Source organism: Daldinia decipiens (genome assembly GCF_022478715.1).
Source record: "Daldinia decipiens strain CBS 113046 unplaced genomic scaffold F4813scaffold_3, whole genome shotgun sequence".
Lineage (NCBI taxonomy): Eukaryota > Fungi > Ascomycota > Sordariomycetes > Xylariales > Hypoxylaceae > Daldinia > Daldinia decipiens.
The window spans coordinates 482,285-499,433 of record NW_026054546.1 but is presented as its reverse complement, the minus strand read 5'-3'; the positions used below and the strand labels follow the sequence as shown (position 1 = coordinate 499,433).

Below are 17,149 nucleotides of genomic sequence, written 5' to 3'. Positions count from 1 at the left end.
TCTTCATATGAAAGCTCCATGAACTTTTTATCCTTATCGATAAACTTTTTAGCGGGTCTACATGATCAATCCCACCTAGCCCACCTTAATTGTTTGGTTGTGACCCGCCCTGCCCACCATCCCTTTTAATTGCATAGAGCAAAAGCACTTACGAATCAAGTGGGGCGATTTTCTTTTAACAGGGTCATAACATATTCCCCCTTACTGTGCCAAGAAATGTTTAATTTACTTGGCCGCGACGACGCAGCAAACTTATTCATTTATTAGGCTCATCTACATCCATCCTTACCCCCTGGGCCTACCTGTAACCAACAGTCCGAGCTATATGATATTTACAGACGTGTAACGCTGGCATTGCACTATAATTAACACTCGGCGATATGATATGCGAGAGTTCTATTAACCAATACCGCGTTTGCTCAGGCCTCGAATCGTCAGGATGAGTGTTAGTTCCCTTCTCCCCCTCCTGTTTCCTCCTATTCCCAGCAGCCATAACCATAGTTGCTCATCTAAAGTGTTATAGAAATCGACCAAGGTAACCCAATACGTAGTACGATTGGAAGATGCTAGGTGCGAGGGGAGATGGGATGAGGTACCAGAGCTTGTGCGTAAGGTCCGCAAACATGCCACCGACAGATTATGTACGACTCTACTATCCTACTCCTTCTCGAAACCATCTAATGTAATGACATATCTATAGGCCTCACAACAACCGCCGAGACCGAGTATGCTATCATCAAAGCTTCACAGAAGAAAAACCCCGAATCGAGGCCTACTACCGCCGTTTCTGCTGCGGATCTGGATGTCGCCCAATTAGTGCCTAGATTAATTAATGCGATCGAAGTCGAGACAACTCCTCTTGAAGACAGATACCAAGCCCAAGTATGTGTTGGGTGGCTTTATTGGACCGTCGGGGAGTATAGCACTGCCGCTTTGAAGTTACCAGGGGATCTAGACAGCGAGTTAGCCCAGCTCGATCAGCCAAGTAGCATCTCGGAATGGTCATGGGTATGTGCCCTCAAGGCTACATATTTAAAGGCCAATTGTCTTGCGCGAAACGATGAGAGGGTTGCGGCACTGGGCGTCTTCGAATCAGCATTAACTTCCCTATCACACGTATTTTCGGAAGAGAAAGGACGGAAGCAGTTGCGGTTCTGGACTGAACTCTTCTTAACGGAATTCTGTATGCTACAATCTCAGGCCCTGGAAAAAGGCGAGAAAACCCTCGAAGATGCCAATTCCCTAGCTCCATATCGTTCCTGGGCGAAATACTGGGAGGTGGCTAAGGCTCAAGGCACCGCTCTTGCCGGTGGCTATGGTTTTCGTGGCGCCGTACCTAGAAGAAGAGTATGGAACGAATATTACGCCGCCATTTCAGGCATTCTACAACAAGATTTGCCATTCCCCACAGGCTCTGTAAACGTCACCAACGAAGCATCAGCTAGAAATCAACTTCGAACGGAACTGAAGAAAGTCGAAGTAGCTTATGAAGGTCTCCTTCTAAGTGAAACTTCCTTTCCGCGAGCCGAAGAACAGAGAGAAGAAGTGGAAGACTTCGTTGCGGTTGTGATGAGAAACTGGAGTGTACTAAGCGGGCGTGATTGGCACGAACAAGATCTCGGACCTGGTGGCAAGGAAGGCCTTAGTCGGGGAGTATTAGACATACTCTACCGAGCCGCTACGAAAACATTCCATTCTACGGCTATACTGCGGTATCTGTTCACCGTCCACCTTTCAGTCGCTGAATTTGATCTTGCCTTCCATGCCTTCGATTCTTACCTGGATATCGTCAAAAAGGGGAAAGCTCGAGTCGATAAGACGGGCCATCCGGAGCCGAGTCTTGACGATGACGCGACAGTTCTTGAAACCATTTCCCAGGCGATAACCGCTCTCTGCAAATATGGGTTCAGGGATGCTGCGGCGAAGGCACATGAGTTGGGGGTTGAATTAGAAGGAATGATCCATAAGCTGCCAACACCGCTTCCTAGGGCGCAGGATAATATCACAACGCTAGACGAGGAGGATGGAAACGGAGTTATATTACATCCAAGAATATCTTCTCGAGTGTATGCCTTTTCATGGCAAGCCATCGGTATTTCACAAGCACAATGGGCTAGAATGACGTTTGATGCATCTGTACGAACAGAAACTCAAACCAAGGCCATACGAAGCTTTCAGAAGTCCTTATCGCCGGAAAACGGAAATCCAACAGACGTCAGGACCTTGTTCACCCTCGGTCTATTACTAGCTGAGCAACGAGAACTAACGGCGGCCATTGACATTGTTAGGGCTGCACTCATGTCCAGTGGGAAAGCGGGAGAGCAATCAGCTGGGTCTGGATCATACTGGCGAGAACGCTCGTTGATACCCTTGTGGCACCTCCTTGCGCTCCTTCTAAGTGCTAGACAGGATTTTATCATGGCTGCCAGGGCTTGTGAGGGGGCCTTTGAGCAGTTTGACGACCCGACAGTCCTATTTGGCTCTCAAAATCTTCAAGGTGCGTTCCGAAGCGAACATCTTAACGAGGTGGAAGCTCGCGATGAGAAGAACGAGGGGAGGGGACTCGTCGATGAAATGGACGATCTCGAGAAAGAAGGCATGATCGAAGTAAAGATGACACAACTCGCCCTTCTAGAATTATTAGAAGGACCAGAAGTCGCAGTAAACGCAAGTCACGAATTATTAGTCCTATACACAAGACTGTTTGGCGAATTTCAACCAAGGCCGCCGGCTACAACTCAAAAAGCGACAATGGAAGTCCCCAAAAGTTCTGCCGGCACAGTCAAAAGTATACGCGGTAGCATTTTTGGTAATAAGGCTGAGAGAACATCTCGTAATCTTAGAAATATCACTCCTGCAGAGAGCAGCACGTCTACTGTCTTACCGGAGAGGCCTCAAACCATCCAGACATCCGTTAGCACTGTCACCGCCGCCAATACCGCCGCCAACACCAGCGCCGCTCCCGCCATTCACGTCACTAAGGAGAATGGTGAAGCTAGTGAGGGTCGACGGTCCAGAAGATCATCGAGCGCCCGTGGGCGTAGCGATTCAACAAGGCGAAATAGCCTGAAGAAACGAGAACCGAGCGCCCAGCCGCGACGGGCCTCCTCTACTAGCTCAGGCCCGCCCCGAGCCCCGACTGTCGTAGATGGCGAGGATTTCTACACACCGATGCCGGATGGAGCAACACAAGAGCGAGTAGACTTTTTCGCATCGAATAACTCAAACGACGTGTCCAGGCCACAGTCGTTTTCCAAAGGTCGTGGACTACTTCGATTCAATTCTACGGCTTCTTCAACCAAGGCCTCTGCAAATGGATCTGATAGTTTAGTTCTTGATTCACTTTCATCGCCCAATCCATTACCCATAGTGCAATTTCCGAAAGAACAAGTCAAACGACAGAGGCAGACTATGCTTGTAAAAGTATGGTTGATGATCGGTGCATTTTACCGTCGTGCTAAAATGTATGGGGATGCTAAGGGCGCTATTAGCGAGGCGAGAAAATTGATAGACGGTTTAGAAAGTGAGGTCGCCAAGGATACGAGCGGCTCTATGGCCCTACGGGATCCTGGCTGGGGAGGGAAAAGATCTGTTGAGGAGCTCTGGGGTGATATTCACAGCGAGGTATGAAATTGAATGACCCCTAAATGGTTTTTTCTTTCCGCTAACAAAACTTAGTTGGGCTATCTCGCAATTTCCGAAGGCACCCCTTATGTGGCGAGGGACTACTTTGAGGAAGCTCTAATGTACTACCCAGACCACCCTTCAGCAATTGTTGGATTGTCCAATATCCTCCTTGACATATACAGCGAAGCGCTTTTGCCGCCTCCTGCTGTCCCTAGCATTATCCTACCAGATGGCCAAGAGACAAATCTAATATCAACTGGCCCTGGTCCTCGGAAGCCTCACACAATAGTGGACATTCCGACGTTTCCATCAACACCACTAGGGCTTGGAGGCTGTGTGGCTGATATCGTAGACTCACCGTCAGATAAATCAGCTACCGTTGAATCAGACGGACCTTCGATAGAGGAGCTTCCGGCTCCTTACAAAGCTGTTTCCTTGCCTCTTGTCGATCGACTTGCTGCTCGAGATAGAGCTTATGGGCTACTATCGGGACTCACTAAATTAGGCACAGGATGGAATTACTCCGACGCATGGTTTGCCTTGGCTAGGGCACACGAAGATAGCGGACAGCTGGATAAAGCCAAAGAAGTGCTTTGGTGGTGTGTTGAACTCGAGGAGGGGATGGGTGTCCGCGAGTGGAATTGTGTTAGCGCCAATGGCTATGTGCTGTAGGCGAACAAAACAACGAGCCCATCTAATCACCAAAACGACTAATTACTTATTCGATAGACAGGCCACACGCATAAATTTGTACACACCAAATTGGCGACAAATGGGATTCGACGGAGTTACTAGTGTGCATCAGGCTTATCTTATGTTGTGGATGCCATTCTGGTTCGCGTCATCTTTTGGGCTGCTTTAACACAACAAATTTCATACACGGCTCTTTTCCCTAGACCGGGATTGATACCCTTTGGTGGCGAATTTTTCATGCTTAGAAATACTAATGATATAGACTCAATTCAAAAGTGGTTCCCTGGTCAAAGTTTGAATCTTTCTTAATCTGAGCTTAGTTCCTTACTCTCACTCGACAAGTGTCAATTCAAATTGCAGCATGATTCCGGCAACCAACTAGCGGGTCTATATTATATTCACTGTAATAGACTAGAGATTTCAAGAAACAACCCAGGGCTGGGGTTCACTAAAGAGCCAAGATTTTCAACTGGAACCGTTAATATTTAGCCCACCGAACCTCATCGGTGTTAGGAACGGCAAGGTCGAGTCGTCTTCGAAACTAAAGACGACTCTACTTCCTGCTCAAGTTTTCAGTCTTCTATGCATTAGTTCTATATCTAACGTTCTCATACTCACGTCATGGCCAAACCCAGCAGAAAGAATAGCGACCCGTGTATGAGCCCAACTCTCTGGGTGCGATACAAGTCTAGTTGGGCAAAGATTCCAAATCGATGCTTTGAGTTTACGTTACCAGGAGTCACCTTGTTCCATAATGAAGTTATACAGGTGATGATTTCATATACTTATTCTAACTAACAAACAAGCTTTGACGGATGTCGCGGAAGACTATCCATAATTAATAATAGTCCCCACCGATGTCTTGCCCGTGGGAGCCGATCTTCAACACCCGGCACCGCTGTCTTGGGCGGTTCCTGACAATGTCTTGGCTGCCCTTGCCACTAGAATGGTGACGAACAACAGGGTCGATTAGTCTAGACATCTGAAGAATGTATGTTTATTATATGGACTCTCCACACACGCCAATTATAACCTCCTAGATACCATTGGAGATATTGGGCCATTCCATGATTAACTTTGTGTGCTTTGCGTAGAGTCGCGTCATAGTACGGTTGTCTTTTGTACGCTGGCGTGGTAGAGGTCCTTACACGTACGCCCTTTCGATGGCATATCGGTGTCGTCAATATTGAACTCAAAATGTTTCTATCTACTATTGCAAGGGAGAGGATTATACGCTACGCGTTCGATGCCCTAGCTTCAGGACGGCTATAAGAAGCTCATTTTCCTCTCCCATATTCGCCTATAATATTTCTGCATCTCAATATCCAATCTCAGTCTTCAATAAACAGATCAATACTATATTACACATTCATATACTACTGTCAACATGCAGGTCACCAAATCTCTCCTGGCAGTCTTCCTGCTCCTCGGCTCCAACACCTTAGCCGCACCTACCGCCGAGGCGGTTGTACCTCTTGATGAGCGCACTGCCCTCGAGGTTAGCCCCCTTTTCCCACCCCCCTGAGCTACTACAAGATAATCGTACTAACACTTACCCTCCCCAGCAGCCCGAAGCCAACATCGAGGCTAGAGAAGGCCCCGGCTACCACGGGGAAGACGACGACGGGAAAGACCTCAAATACAAGGCGTCGTGGCGCGGCGGGCACCACTGGGGCCCAGACCACAGCCACCACCCGCACCACCACGAGCACGGGGACGTCGACGGCAAGGCCAAGGACCATACCCGCCGCCCTCAGCCGTGGCCGCGAGGAGAGGAGCACCATAGGGAAAAGCACTATGGAGAAGAGGGAGGTTACGGTTACGGTGGATACGGTGGCGGCTATGGCGGCGGCTATGGCGGACGCGGTGGTGGTTGGGGAGAGAAGAGGAACGAGGGCAAGAATGAGGGCGAGAAAGAGGGAGAGGGAGAGTACAATCACGGTTACGAGGGTGGCTATGGTGGTGGCTATGGTGGTGGTGGTGGTGGTAAGAAGGAGTAAGTTAGGTTGATGAGTGTACGAGTGTACGGGTGTATGACTATGGGTATTTGGAAAATTGGAAAAACCCAATGGGATCAAGGACGATTAGGCGGGATGATTGATGACGGATATGCCATGGTCATGGTTCCTTTTTTTACTATATGTACAATAACGTTTCGTTTCTCTAATGGGTTTTCTAGCTCAAAAGATCCGAAGTTGATTGATTATTCTGTTATAACATACTTGTTTTTGATCATTGAGTGTGAGGTGACTTGGTAAATTGTATAAATTATTTATATTAAGTTGTCGAATATAGATGTTGGGCTTGAAATGACTATACTTGTACTTATTAACTGGAAGTTACAATATAAAAGGAATGAAATTCACCATATTCACATGTAAAAACTGAACCCATATTAAACCTTGCACACATTGTGTATATAAGTACCTACCTATGTAGGCAGTATTCAGGTTGAAATACGTACCTAGGTATACTCCAATACATATACCAAGTACTTTAACAATGAATTAAAATAGTCTCGCGGCTAAAAGGCATGTATGTCATATTTCCACTAGCGCCCTTTCCCGTTGCTATGTATAAAAACGATCTCTTATAAGTACCTGCATTAGGCATTTCTTCGTTTCGAAGCGGCAAGGGGGAGGAAATACTACCTCAGGATGGCGAGTTAGGCAGTTGCGCATTACATCGAGTTACACAAGATCTACACGGGAAGCTATAGGGGGGTGGGTATCCTACCTTACCGGTAGGTAGGTTAGGTAGGTATGGAGGTATATTAGGTAAGTTCAGGTGCAACCACAAGTGCCCACTATAAACCCGCTGGCCACGTGATGCCCAGGAGAACATCACTCCTCCCTCTTGTGCAGTGGTCTTTCTCTGCTGGTGAAGCAACGCAAGTATTGCGAAACAAACTTACACGGGGTATCATCTACCTGATTTGTGTCCTTCTTCTTACCTGACGCGTGTATTACGCCATGGAATGTCAATAACACGAACCCACATTTCCTTATAACCGCTGTTGTAAATTTTCTCCAGATAAATCTTTTTTAGACCCCCCTTTTTTTATAACTACATATTTAGAAGAACAAATCAAAGAAGCGCAGCACTTATAGACAATATGGCTCCCTTTGGAACAAACGCAGATGCCCCGGACTCTCTAATCAGCGCTGATGACGGCCGCAAGTATTGGTCTGGCATCGACCCCGACGTCAACGGCATGCTGGGCGGGTACCCTACCGTCTCGCGCATCGACTTAAGAGGCTCGCGGAGCTTCCTGGCTAAACTTGGCCTGGGCCGTACTAAAGGCGTCAAGGCTATAAATAGGGCGATGGAGGGCGGTGCAGGGTAAGTTTTTCTACTTGCTGGTTGGCTGCCTTTGCTGCCTACGTTGACTTATATTCTCCCCTTACTTGGCCCCTTTTCTGATATTTTCTATTTTTATCACTTTGCTATATTTTCTTGTTCCCCGGTTTCAATCCCATCGCCCTGTATTATAACAATCTCTACGCCGCGCGCATGTGTAGAAGCTTAAAAAAGAATGATGTGGCAATCTGAGGGGCTGCGGGGTGTACGCGTGGGTGCAAGGCGTATATATATATATATATACCTTATATATATAACACATAACTAATAATAGTCGCAGGATTGGGCGCATAACGCAAGGGCTACTTCTCGACGTTGCAGAGACAGTCGACATCGTCGAGCCTATCGCCAAGTTCACATATGCGCTCGAGGGCCTGCCGGGAGTAGGCCGAATCTACAACGTTGGGCTCGAGGAGTGGCGGCCTGACGATGATGCGGAATACGACCTCATCTGGAACCAGTGGTGTCTCGGTCACCTGACCGATCAGCAACTCGAGGAATTCCTAAGACGGTGCAGCGCTGTGCTCAGTGTCGGCGACGATGGGAAGACGAAAGGGGTTATCGTGATAAAGGAGAACTTGAGTGCGTCCAAAGAGGACTTGTTTGACTCGGAAGACAGCAGTGTTACAAGGTAAGTGTTTCCTGGTGAGCGTATCTAGAGTCTTGTTTCGTTACATCCTTTTAATTTTCCATGGGAGAGTACATGTAAGCACTGTAACTAACAAAACGCTGTTATATCATAGACAAGACGAGACATTCAGGCGCATTTTTGAGGAGGCAGGATTACGCATAGTTAAGACGGAGATACAGCACGGGTTCCCTCACGAGCTATACCCTGTGCGCATGTACGCATTGAAGCCGAAATGAAGCTAATAAACGAGTAAAATACCTAATCTTAATAATCCTACTGCAATAGAGTCTTAGTAATGTATAAATTTTTTTTTTATTTCTTCTTGTCGATCACATATAAGAGCTACATATGTGAACGTGATAAAAATTCTCGTGCTTCTTGTTACCTATGCCCATTTATTTATATCGTTAACTCCAACATAGACCGGCCTATCGTCTTCCAAAACTCAAGACTCCGGATCCACCGCCTTGCTCAGCTTGAACAAGAAAGGGTCCACCCCCTTAACACCGACATCAACCCTAAATAGCGCACCACTGAGTTCAACCTCCTCGGGAGTTCCCTCGCCCTCCTGCATCCCCGCCGTCGTAATAAACAGTTCCGTGCCGACGAACTGGGTGCACGTGATGTTCTTAGTAGGCAGTCTAATCTCACCGACAAGCTTTCCCTCAGGCGAGATCTTTAGCACGCGGCTCTCGCCGTAAACAGCCTGCCACAAGTTCCCCTCGACATCGACGCGGAAGCCATCAGGCTCGCCGGGACCGTCGTGCAAGTAGAATGCGCGCTCGCGAGACACCTCGCCGGAGCTCTGGTCGTAGTCGTACGCGTGGATGGTGCGCTCGGTCGAGTGCGTGAAGAACAAGGTCTTGCCGTCCGGAGACCAGCCGACTGAGTTCGGGATGGTAACCGGGTGCCGCATGGACCGCGCCGTGCGCGTGCCGTCGAAGAGGAACACAGAGCCTGGGATGGGGACGGAATTAGGTTAGTTTTGCCAAGTTTTGCCCTGCCGTGGCGCATAACACATAACATGAGATAAACGTCGTGTTGCCTGATATCCCAATGTCGATCTTACAACAATGGTAAAGTAAAGTAGCACTGCCACTACCACCTCCGCGCGTGCATCTGTAGGCTAGACTCGTTCCGTCTTCCCAATTTCTTTTTTTTCTCTCTTTTGCTGTCCCTCCTTCTGCACGCCCCTCTTTCGCCCGCGTATCCATGCACGTACATACATACATACATACATACATACATGGCGTAGCACTGCAAATTGCAACATATATCACACGACTTATATCGCCCCGGCCGTGCTGGTTAACCGGGCTGCCGGAGACACCTCCGGCCACCAGCATTGCATACTAGAGACGCTTGCCGGGAAAAGAGTAGAAAATGACAATAGGAAAACGCCAGGGCTGATTTCTCTTTCCAGGAGTTCGTGCGGGGATGGCTTAGGACAAGACCCCGAGGATGTCCCCGGGGCACAGGAGCACAGGAAACGAGACAAGGCCGAACCGAACTTTCCCCTCATCTACCCCTCTCCGGTGCAAGCAACGAGACGGCGAGTGCCGAAAAGAGGAGAAGTAAAAGCAGGACTTGGGGAAAAGCAATGGGACCAGGTAGATAGAAATAATACATAGCACGAACGAGAGCAACGAAACCCAAGCTCACCTTCGGGCTGCAAGTCGTAGCCAAAATCGGACATAGTGCCCAGCCAGAAGCGTCCGTGAGGATCGACAGCGCCGTCGTTGCTGCGCAGGCGCTCGTTGTCGCCGTCGCTGTCGGCGCCGAACCGCGCCACGTACTCGTAAGTGCCGGCGCGGCGGTCCAGCACGGCGAGGCCGTACTTGGCGCCGATGAGGATGCGTTCGCGCGGGTCGACGCCCTCGATGTCCGCCGTGACGGTGACGGGGACGTCGAGCTGGATGGTGTCGACGCCGGCGGGGGCCGAGCTCGGATCCACGCTGGGGCTCGGGTTGGGGCTCGGCACCTTAGCGAGGTCCACGGCGTGCACCCGCTTCTTCTTGATGTCGACGAACCGCAGGCTGTGAGTCTGCTCCTCGTAGTACGGGCCTTCGCCTAGTCCGCACCCGAGGTGTAAGTACGGCTCCGTGACGTGCCATCGCTGTAGCTGTAGCTGTGGCTGTGGCTTGGCTTCGACAGCGGCGGACATGTTGAATCTCCCTATCTCCGTCCTTTTTTCCTTTTTTCTCTCTTTCTTTCTTTTTCTTTTCTTTTTCGGATTACTGAGTTTCCCGGACCCGGAGCGTAGATAAGAAACCCCTGGTTTGTTTGCTCGCTTTGACCTTTGACGCAATAATCGATGGTGCGAATGCAGCGTGTTGGTTAACCGGGGAAACGTGGTAGATGTCCAATGTCTCGGATATCACGTAAGGGATTAAACTTGACTTGCCGAGACGGTGGAGGCTTTAGAGCGGCAGGGCGGGACTCGGATTCGGAATCAGATGTCTCGACTAAGTACCTTGGTCCTTAGGTAGGTAGGTAGTTAGTTAGGTTAGTCGGTTATGTTATGTAGTTCTTTGACGATCTAGGCTTTAAACCTATTATTAGTGGTTTGTAGAGTCTTCCACCTTGTAACATGCAGCATCTACAAGATCCAACGAGTAAGATTATTTCACTTTAACCTTTCGAGGCTCTGAGAACAATAGGCCAAGTAAAAAGGAAATAAATAAATAAATAATAAAATGTTATTTTCGCGCGTCATGATAAAAACACATTAGACACTGTCGTGCATTCTACGGAATATGGAATACGGGCCTGATAGCCGTGAATTGAGACCGAAGTTTTCTTCAATCTAAAGAGTCTGGATTTATCTCCTGCCGGCTATTTCTCAAGGCCATTCCTTTCCTTCGCTTGACGGATGGATATGACCCGTTATCGAATGCGACGTATAGCTGCATCTAAATCACTTATAACAGTGTGTTATACCTAGAACGTGACGCCATCTTACGTTATTCTAAGCATGAGACGGGATGATTCTCAAGCGAGAACTTCATATATAGAACATATCGCATCCCACTCGAGCTGGCTTAGTTGCATATAAATTAATAAAAATGTCCAAGTGGCATTCTACACCTAGGAAAGGTAGTAGAAAATTCAATACTACTCTCCGGTTCTCCGGTTCACCTGACTGATTTGAGATCCTTCCACCTTGAGTTTCCCTCCCTGCGCCAACAAGGCACGAGGGAATAAAGCATGAATGTTCATGGGCGAAATAGGAAATAGACACGCAGCCACGCGAATATTTGTAGAATGACTTACTAGCATAGCTTTGGCGAAGTGGTCCCAACAAAGGAACAATTGCCTAAAATAGCGACTGTAGACGGGCGGGTTCACGATCCGAAACTAGGTAGAAGCTGCTGCATTTAGAGAAGGTTGGTGACCGCTTCTTACGAATAGCGTGGATACACGACAGCAAGGTGGCGTGGAAGAAGCTATTTGGTTGTAGATAGAGAAACTGGGGAAACGCATCATAGGTGCAGCGAAAAGTGAGGCAAGGTATGTAAGTGGAAACTTGTCGGTGTAGAACATCGTGAATGAACGGATCTCTCCTTGTGACCATTGCAAGCCCGCTAGTTCTGTTCAGGAGAGCCTCAGCTCCTAGGTTAGACGCATCGTGTGCATGAAAGATGCACCCCATTCAGGAGCTTGTCAAGCGGTCACGTCTTGTCCGTAAAAATCAGTAACCTAGACCTGGGGACGTGGACTCGTTGGCCGACTGGATGGATCTGGCCAAGGCCCTTCTAGTTGAACGGACTAGAATAAACGAAGCCGTCGCAATTTGTACATGAACTGGATTCGAGCCGTTCCGCGGCTAAGCCACAAAGCCGCCAAATTGACGAACCACATGATCATAGATTGATGCGCGTAAGTCTCTTCCAGGGAAGTTCTTCCAGGGAGTCTTCCAGAACAAAGTCCCACATTCTATCTGGGATTAAAAAGAAAGTATCAAGGGGAGGGAGATGAGAGAAAAACAATACCTACACTGTAGGCACTGTCTATTATGAAGCTAGAGGGTAATAAATGACGCGCGAGGGAGCTCCACTTGACCTCTGTAATTGTGTACGATGGTTGGCTGTACACCACCGAATCCTTGCCCAAGCTCAACGGGCTGAATGGGGTCGTCGTGGTTGATCGATGTCGCTCTCTTGGAAGCTTCGTAATAATAGCTCAAAAAGGGCAGATCCCCGTGCGGTATGTATGCTTTGGTACATGTAGCGATTGTCTTCGACAATCTACGTATCACTGCATCAGCATTGACGCTGATGACAATACCTATATGACAATGCCTAGACGATATTATAGGAGTACGTACTCTGTACACGCTGCTGAGCTGTGGGGGTACTGTCCTAAACGCGATGAGGCACATTAGCCATGTGTCGATAAGACCTATATCAGGAAGAGCGTCAGAGTCCGTGGGAGTCATAACCAGTGCTACATAATATATACCATATAATACATACATTTCCACTGCACATACAATGCGCACATAAAAGCCCACAAAAGGAAACCCGGCTACGCAAGTGGATTGGTGGCTCACCGCTGATGCTAATGTCGCCTAGGATAGCGATCATCTGCGTCCGTACGTGTATGTATATGTATATATATGTGTGTGTGTGTATGGCGCTTATTTATTCGCACTACGACCGGTTAGACTATTGAAATCCATGGTCATAGTATGGCGACAAAAGTGACAGGTAGTTTTTGTGTTGCATTATGAAGCCTTGGAAGCTGGGGCTAAACTGGTCACGAAGCCGTTTTGCAATAGGTAACACGTACTGTAATGTAATGTTTTGACCCCTGTTCCCCGAGCTTGCAGGATGCAGTTTATTAGCTGCAGCTGTGCTCTGCATGCCATACATGATACAGTTTCCAGAATCTGGTGAGAATCTCCAAGGGAGGCACGCGAAAAACGGCCCCCCAATTCAATCTCTAGATCCAGATATGGACCACTCGGCAGTCCAGGCTCCTGGGTAACTTTAGATAAAGGCCCAGGGTTCGTTGTCTATTTTCTCAACATCCCACAGACGAGGCGTACATATATCGTATTAATATCAGCGTGATAGATGAACAAGTATCTACGCAAAATCAATAGTCTTCCCCGTAGTATGTTTTTATAGGTAGGTACTTACCGAGGTAGGTTAGGTACTTATATCTGTAACTACATCTATTAGTGTAACTAGCTGATATTTGATTTTGGCACATCTTGATATTGTGGAATTATCACGTATAAGTCTACAAGAGGACTTCTCAACTAACTAGCGGAAGAAGTATCTTGTATCAAATATTTGGCTGAGTCTGCCACGCGCTTACTAGGTATTTTGAAGCGCAAGCCACTTAATATCAGGACTGATGTCGTATGATTGAAGCAACTCTTGATCGTTTAGCGTTCGGAATTTGGGTCCTCTATAGATAGTTCGTGGCGGAAGAGCGTCATTCATCCCGCCCGTGGCGTATGAATCATTTTGCTGACTACCACTGGTAATTAAGTCCGGTTTAGATTAAAGCAACGATGCCATCCTAAGCTACCAGGTTTGAGATGTCGTACAAAGTTGAATGCAGCGCACTGTGCTTATGACACTGATAATTGTTGGTACAAGGTAGTCTCGAGTGAAATACCTATCGTTGAGAGTTGAGAAAAGTGACAGGTAACAAAGCATTCTTTGCAGAGGCCAATTTAATAAGGTGAGATAATCTCAACTGACCCGGTGGCGGAATATGCAGATTACTTCATTCCACGATGCCTTGGTCCCTGTTCCTGCATCGTATTCTCCGACTGTGCGAGAAAACCAGGGGAAGAGACATTAAAAAGTAAATTAGAACCAGGGACGATGCCATCCGAAATATGGTGTTGCGACGCTATTTCTTTCATTGTGTTAGGGTATTTCCTTTATGCCCTAGGGAATTGACTACCTTGCAGATTATCATCGATAGGACCTGTTACTACGATGTGATTGATCAACAGTTGACTTGTCTCGAGATGGGAGAATGCAACACAACCTATTTGATGGACTGAGTAGGTACCTAGTTAGTAAGAATATCAGCTATCAATAAGTTATATGTGATGGTACGAAATCGCGATAGTTATCTGCAGATCTGTTTCTGCCAAGTATTTTGGTTTTCCTTTTTTTCCTTTTTTATTTTTTCCTTTTTATTAATTTATTATGTTGTAGACTGACGAAAGCCGGACACCCACGTTGTTAGTTGCCACGAGGGTTCAAAAATTAAACCACCTCTTGTTTCGTTAGTAACTATTCGGTTCGGACAAGACATACCTAAGCCACTCAGCCCACCCCTTGCGACTAGGCCCGAGAGGGTTTAGGGCGTGGCTTCCTATCCAGGCTGCTGGGTTGAGAGTGTCGACAGAGGATCCTTGCGCTTACGGGCTGCCAAACAAAATGCTGTAATTTCGCGCGAAAAGATGTTTTCAGTCAATGTGGTATGCGACGCGTGTGGTGCGTTCCTTTGGCCGCAGATAGGGCCGCAGATAGGCAGGGCCTATTTGGTATGTTGTATGCATGTATGTATATACATACGCATGACAACCGGGACCAGATGGTGGCCTCATCACACAGCGGGAACATGAACCATGCCATGCTGATTGCAGAACTTGCAGGTCCCCATACATCATAGATGGACTAGCACATACATGGCACATATGCAGAAGCAAAATGCCGTGGCCCGCGAGCCCGAGTCCCGGAATACGCAACACGTACACTAGTGGGCGGCGCTTGTCGACTTTTACCCTGTTAGAACGCGGGTATGCTCTCGTCAAGTTCCTTTTCCTTAACTTAGTGATGCTTTTGCAGATTCAGACAGCCATCAAGATGCCAAGGGAGACCCCCTGGCATGATTACCAAGTCGAGTGTGACAATATCATAGTCCCTTGCCGTCCGGCTTACCGCCCAGAAAGAAAACGAGATGAAGCAATGGGCCGTACCGTGGACGGCGATGGGGGTTAAATCGATGAGAAAAAGCCGGTGTTCTCGTGTCGGACGGTCGATGTGACGGTTGAAATATATGAGCTGTTGTGTTGTCTTGTGGATGTTTAAATTCTTTACTTCTCAGCCAGGGACATGTGTACGATGTCTATGCTCTCCAGGTCAATATGCAAATACATATGTAGGCTCTAAGGCATAATGCCCCGCAAATGGTCGACTAGCAGAAGCTACGTATATACAGAGCAGCTGGTAAGGTTGTCCGTGTGCGTCGGCGATCCTCCTGCGGCCTGTTGGTCATGCTGACATGGCCGGCATACTGGTGGCTTCGGTCATTATTACTTGAGACATGGCTCTGGCGGTTGGGCTGGAATCCAACGGGACCGCACGTTGGTACCTGATCGCTTGATCGTTTGATCTACCACTGTACCTCCTACTGGACGTACCGTACAATATGTAGATTGATATGTATGTAGATGTGTAGGTCTAAGAGGTTAGAGGTGGGAGGAAACTACATGTAGGTCAGCGGCGGAGAGTCGGAAGGATGCAACAAAAAGAAAAAAGTCCAATAATGTCAGACCCACGAAGTTTAATGGCCTTTATGTACTCGGTATCGGTTCTAAGTGTTGTAGTACATATGGGTAACGAGTACGGGAGTTCCGTATGTGGAGGAGAGCTTATACGAAGTATATAATACATTTTAACGTAACTACCTGGATTAGGTACCTCTTATTTAGGTAGGTACCTACATATAGCCTTCAATATTTAATGTATACCTCTATATATACATATATATATATATAATGTAGGTACCTCATAGTTACATATAGGTACCTAGTTAGTTATATAGGTACTAATATACTTACATTAATACATGATATGCATTATACATATATTTCGCCCTATTCCCGTTCTACGGTAAGGTTCGGCTTACATACATGCATACTCCCAAGCTACGGTAGGTGCGTGCTATCTTGGCCATTGGAAGGCTATCCAAACTTGCTGGATATATGTAAGTTAGGAAGGCTGGACGGTTAAGGAGGGTCCTTCCCGCATTCCGCGGGCGTGGGCCGGCCAGAAAAAAAAACCACACTATCAAAAACCCATCAAACCCATCAAGGCATCGCTAGCGGATTCGCGCTAGCAATTTAGTAATTCACTTGTACGTAGTCGGGTAGTACATGTATGCCGCTATTGTTCTCTTCTACCCATTTTTAATATTCTGACATACATATACACATACATATACACATACATACACATATATACGTACATAAACATGCGTACATCTCGCCATGGATGTAGTCATACCCTGGAACCTACCTAGGACCTACTTGTGGCCTAAACTGGGCTTGCATGTCCCAATTAGCTACATCTTAACTATCCTTGACTACATGCATCGTCACTTTCTCTTTGCCAGCCGGTTCCGTTAAGCCTAACCCGGCCTAGCTCACCTCTGGAGCTAAAGGAGTGAAGCCCTCCGCTTCGTCACCACAGGACAGCAAGCTGCGGTACTGACCGCCAATCTTCCTAGTTGATCTCAGTTGTCCCATTGTCCCATTGTCCCAGCATACAGCATACAGCATACAGCATACAGCATACAGCATACAGCATACAGCATACAGCATACAGCATACAGCATACAGCATACAGCATACGGCATACAGCCAGCATACTTACCAGTATCCTATCTACCTACTACTACGCAGTATTGCTACGTATGTAGACGGGGTATTTTCGTTCCAGCAATGCTTGACCAGTTGGCACCGGTATGGGCGTCGGTATTGCAACACGTACAATTCATAAATCCATGCTTGCTGCAGAAAAGTAGTAGTGGCAGTGGCAGTTGCTGGAGCTTGCTCGAGTGACCGCTTATTATTGATTTTGG

General features: G+C 47.6%; 4 protein-coding genes across 4 annotated transcripts; 3 read left to right on the top strand and 1 right to left on the bottom strand.

Moving 5' to 3' along the window:
- Nucleotides 1-239: 239 nt before the first annotated feature.
- On the top strand, nucleotides 240-4,620 carry F4813DRAFT_168760 (uncharacterized protein). The gene is made up of 4 exons (XM_049239161.1): nucleotides 240-445; nucleotides 524-641; nucleotides 701-3,624; nucleotides 3,679-4,620. Exons 1-4 carry the CDS (start codon nucleotides 440-442, stop codon nucleotides 4,297-4,299), a joined length of 3,669 nt encoding a protein of 1,222 aa, XP_049103647.1. The 5' UTR covers nucleotides 240-439; the 3' UTR covers nucleotides 4,300-4,620.
- A 1,003-nt stretch (nucleotides 4,621-5,623) lies between these two features.
- Nucleotides 5,624-6,537, top strand: F4813DRAFT_345304 (uncharacterized protein). The gene is made up of 2 exons (XM_049241755.1): nucleotides 5,624-5,818; nucleotides 5,886-6,537. Exons 1-2 carry the CDS (start codon nucleotides 5,708-5,710, stop codon nucleotides 6,318-6,320), a joined length of 546 nt encoding a protein of 181 aa, XP_049103646.1. The 5' UTR covers nucleotides 5,624-5,707; the 3' UTR covers nucleotides 6,321-6,537.
- A 639-nt stretch (nucleotides 6,538-7,176) lies between these two features.
- F4813DRAFT_345301 (alpha-N-methyltransferase NTM1) lies at nucleotides 7,177-8,603 on the top strand. The gene is made up of 3 exons (XM_049241754.1): nucleotides 7,177-7,662; nucleotides 7,961-8,311; nucleotides 8,424-8,603. Exons 1-3 carry the CDS (start codon nucleotides 7,436-7,438, stop codon nucleotides 8,545-8,547), a joined length of 702 nt encoding a protein of 233 aa, XP_049103645.1. The 5' UTR covers nucleotides 7,177-7,435; the 3' UTR covers nucleotides 8,548-8,603.
- A 153-nt stretch (nucleotides 8,604-8,756) lies between these two features.
- F4813DRAFT_385358 (regucalcin) lies at nucleotides 8,757-10,475 on the bottom strand (the record flags this gene model as incomplete). Its single annotated transcript, XM_049246241.1, has 2 exons — nucleotides 8,757-9,268; nucleotides 9,974-10,475. The coding sequence occupies 2 exons, from the start codon at nucleotides 10,473-10,475 to the stop codon at nucleotides 8,757-8,759; spliced, it is 1,014 nt and encodes a 337-aa protein (XP_049103644.1).
- Between the last annotated feature and the right edge of the window lie 6,674 nt (nucleotides 10,476-17,149).